Source organism: Cervus canadensis, chromosome 9 (genome assembly GCF_019320065.1).
Source record: "Cervus canadensis isolate Bull #8, Minnesota chromosome 9, ASM1932006v1, whole genome shotgun sequence".
Classification (NCBI taxonomy): Eukaryota; Metazoa; Chordata; class Mammalia; order Artiodactyla; family Cervidae; genus Cervus; species Cervus canadensis.
The window spans coordinates 49,516,192-49,520,917 of record NC_057394.1 but is presented as its reverse complement, the minus strand read 5'-3'; the positions used below and the strand labels follow the sequence as shown (position 1 = coordinate 49,520,917).

Sequence of the window (4,726 nt, the reverse complement as noted above, 5' to 3'; positions counted from 1 at the left end):
TGCAGCATTTAGAGATCTAGTTTTGATATCCACTGGCATCAGAAAATAAGAAATGGATTATATTTATTACGCATTTGTGTTGAACAAAGACAGAAATTCCTGGAAGGGATATTTGTAAATCAATGCAATGAAGGGTGGAAATATCCTTCCAGAAGAATATGTATGATTAATGATAACTTTGATTGACTTTGATTGAGAATGTTGCTATTCTGCCAGGAAGCAATAAGGAGACCAATTCACTTGTCCTCGAACTTCTAAGTACGGACTGGCTTCACTGCAATCAGTTGAGAATTATAAAATATAAATGAATGTTCTCCACACTCATCTCACTAGACAATTTTCAATATTGAGACTAATTAAGAAGGAGGTGTGATCCAGGAATCAGTATTAAAAGGGAAGCAAAACAAAACCTCCCCAGCTGATTCTAACATATGGGAAATTTAGCAAATATTGACCTAATTGACCTCTAGGGCCTTTTTTACTTTTCAGAAAGACCACATATCTATATATCTATATCTAATTTACTTTCTTTTTTACAAGAATAACTACATGGTTAGATCAAAGTATTTAGAACTTATGTAGGAGCAATTTTTGGTTCAGTCTTTGCATAATATAAAGAGTAGGATATTTCCTGATGTCAAACTGAAGAGTCAGTCTGATCCTCTTTTGGTTCTAGCAAGTAAAACTAAGGTATATGAGACTTAGAAATAAATAGGTCTGTTTTCTGGGTGCCCTCACTTGAATAGATCAAATGTATACTGTTAAACATGTTTGCAATTAACTGCACTTTCTTCAAAGCTTCTTTTAATGGAAAAAGGGGCTATTAAAATTCTTCAATGAGCTTCTTTTGGTATCTGCTGAATCTCAAGTAAGGTACCTGATTTTTTAAAAATCATAACTTTTTTAAAGATAGATTTCTTAATTTAGAAAAAAAATATGTTCAATCTCTCATATATCCACTCTTAATGAACACTTTCTATTTCCCAGGTCCTACATATTTTCTTTAATTTATATACATCACTTATTTTAATCCTTTCAATACCACCCTATGGGATAGATGTTCTAAGATATATTTTGCTGATGAGTAGACAGAGGTTCATAGAATATGAACAATTTGCCCAAGATTACTTATCCAGTGAGTGTCAGGACCTGGATTAAAACTTAGGTTTATGTGCATTAACCTAAGTGTGCATTATGTGCCACACTTTTAGCTAATAAAACATTTTTTACTTCATAAAAAAACAGTAACAGAAGCAAAATTGGTTTCACTTTTTCTGACTCTATTATAATTTTGATTTTGTAAAAATGTCCAAATTAAAATGACTTCAAATATGACATTTATTTTATTGATGGGAAGTTTTTTTTTTATATTTCCAAAATTAGAGAAATGGACACAAATTTATAACATAAAATTTCATCTTTTCCACTTGGATTTAAGTTTTCAGATATATTAAAATTATTGATGTTTTATCCACATACATCTTTAGTGTTTGATATTAAGCATTGATAGTTATTTTAAAAAGCAAAACGTGTGCAACACAGATTTTGTTTGCTCTATGTATTTCCATTAATGTCTTCTGTTTGATTAATAATATAGACAAGGAAAAAAAACTTCTTAGGAAAGTTAATCTTGTACTTCTTGTATCATAAAGTTTGCTTCTGTATAAACAATGATTCATATACTGAGATGTTAATGCTTTACATTAAAGGAAAAAGATGTGCTGGAGTCTGGCTGCAGAAAGGAAGCAGACCTACTAGCAGTCAGAGTTAAGTCATAAAGGAGTAGAGGTTGAAGGGTGTGTAGCTAGTGTAGGAGGTAAGAGTTCATTCATCATTTCAGATGACTGTAAGACTGGTGCTTCATTCCATCCCATGAAACTGTAATCCCATGTTTCCTAATGTCTTTTATATAGCAGGATGTTTTAAGACAGTCCAACTAACTGCATTTTGTGACAGGAAAAAGAATTGACCTAATTTTTCATCTGATATTCATTCCTAAAACAAAAGTAATTTTTAACATGGCTATTTGCTTGTTAATTTGACTAATATTTGTTTTGAATTTAAGATGTTCCAGTAACTGCAAATACTGCTTTTCATACTCAGTTTCACATTTTTATCACAATAATCCTATAAAGTAGGTATTATTATTACCTCCCATTTCACAGAAGACGACTTCAGACATTGAAAATGTAGGTAGCGATTTTAGATTACTTCAGATTGAAAGAGGTGAAATTTGGACTTAGTCCATCTAATTCCAAAGTTCTGAACAAACGGCATAAAATGACTCGTAGCATCACTGTCCCAGACATCTTTTGCCCATCTACATTTCTCATATCATTGACATTGAATATATTAGAAAAATATATATATATATATATTTGGCTACTGGTCCTTCCAAAAGTAAAGTTATTCTGTTAGATGTGTTGCCAAGAGAACTTCATATTCCTATAGCGTGTTTTTCTCTCATTTGCAGCCACATGGATGAACCTGGAGGGTATTATCCTAAGTGAAATAAGTCAAACAGAGAAAGGCAAATACTGTATGATATCACTTATCTGTGGAATCTAAAGAATACAACAAACTGGTGGCTATAACAAAAAAAGCAGCAGGCTCACAGATATAGAGAACAATCTAGTGGTTGCCATTGGGGTGAGGTTGGGGGGAAGGAGAAATATAGGGATGGGGAGTAAAAGGTACAAACTGTTATATATAAAATAAGCTACAAGGATATATTGTACAACACAAGGAATATAGCCAATATTTTATAATAACTATAAATTGAGTACAACTTCAAAATTGTTAATCACTATATTATATACCTATGACATTTAATATTGTACATGATCTATATTTCAATTTAAAAAAAAAATGGAAAGTTGATAAGGCATTCCATAGGATTCGTGATCATCCACTGATTTTCTCATATAGGTCTCAGCTATGAAGAATGAACTGAATAAGAATTACTCAGAAGTGATGGAGTTTATTCTGCTGGGATTCCGAACATCTCCAGATATACAGATTCTCTTATTTTCACTCTTCTTGCTTATCTATATGGTCATTGTGGTGGGAAATATCAGCATGTTAGTTGTCATTAAAATCAACTCCAGACTTCATACCCCTATGTATTTCTTTCTCAGAAATCTGTCTTATTTAGATCTGTGCTACTCCTCTGTCATTGCTCCCAAAACTCTGGCCACTTTCTTATCCAAAGACAAGAGAATTTCTTACAATGGCTGTGCAACCCAGTTCTTTTTCTTTGCTCTCTTTGTTGGGACTGAAGGCTTTCTTCTAGCTGTGATGGCATACGATCGCTTCTCAGCCATTTGCTCGCCCTTCCTCTACGCTGTCCGTATGTCCCAGCAGGCTTGTGTTCGTTTGGTGATTGCCTCCTACATCTGTGGCTGCATCAACTCCATGATCCAAACAGGTTTCACTTTCAGTTTGCGTTTCTGTGGAGAAAACAGATTGGACCACTTTTTCTGTGATGTCCCAGCCCTGATCAAGATATCCTGTGTGGACACCTTGGTGAATGAGATTGTACTGTTTATTCTGTCTGCCTTCATCATCATCACTACCACAACTGTCATTCTGGTTTCTTATGCATGTATCCTGTCCACTGTTCTAAAGATCCCCTCAACTCATGGCAGGAGTAAGACCTTCTCCACTTGTAGCTCTCATATCACTGTGGTGAGTTTGTTCTATGGAACTGTATTCTTCATGTATGCCCAGCCTGGAGCCATCTCTTCACCAGAGAAAAACAAGATTATAGCTGTATTCTACACTCTTATCATCCCTATGTTGAATCCTCTGATTTATAGTCTAAGGAATAGGGAGGTAAAAAATTCTGTGAAAAGGATATTGTTGAGAAAAAAATCTTTTCATTGACCTCTGGCCATCTGTAAAACTGTAGACTAGACTAAAATCAATATATGTAATAATTTGTTATGGGATAATTCTAATCATCTATGTTTTTGAATATTTGAATTTATTTTTAGCATGAATGGATTTTTTTAAAAATGAATGAAAATCAATATAGATATTTTATATTTCTTCATAGTTATTTTATGGTATGATATCTGTTTGTTACAGAGGTTTGTTTCTGTTTGTTTTGCTTCAGTTCACTTCAGTCACTCAGTCGTGTCCGACATTTTGCTTAAGTATATTCAAAATTACAACTCATGAATACAGTACTGCTAAATAAGTACGCACACTAAATGTATTAATATAATATCTGAAAATATATATGATTATATGAATATCTATATATCCATCTATATATCTGTGGGAAAAAGAAAGAGACACTGTTAAAGTTTCTATGGAATTTGTTTTCTCCAAATCATGATTGAGTTTGCCAGTATCCAATCTTTGCAAATGAGAGTTGAAAGTGCCACAGTAATATAAATCATTGGCCTTGCTCAAACAATTATATGAAGGAGTGGTACAAAGTATTACACCTATAATATCCTTAATAGTCCAAACATTAATGATTTCATCAAGGAACAAATAAATAAATGTGGTATGGTTTCTGTAAACCTATTTGTAATGGGGAGTCTTAATAATAAATGTTTGGTAATATTTTTAGTATTACTTGTGTTTATTGAGGGCTTCCCTGGTGGCTCAATAGTAAAGAATCTGCCTGCTAATACAGGAGATGAGGATTCGATCTCTGGGTTGGGAAGATTCCCCTGGAGAAGAAAATGGCAACCCACTTCAGTGTTCTTGCCTG

General features: G+C 33.3%; 1 protein-coding gene across 1 annotated transcript; it reads left to right on the top strand.

The window, feature by feature from the left end:
* The first annotated feature begins 2,937 nt into the window (after positions 1 to 2,937).
* LOC122447575 (olfactory receptor 12-like) lies at positions 2,938 to 3,885 on the top strand. The gene has a single exon (XM_043478271.1). It carries the CDS (start codon positions 2,938 to 2,940, stop codon positions 3,883 to 3,885), a length of 948 nt encoding a protein of 315 aa, XP_043334206.1.
* Positions 3,886 to 4,726: the final 841 nt, after the last annotated feature.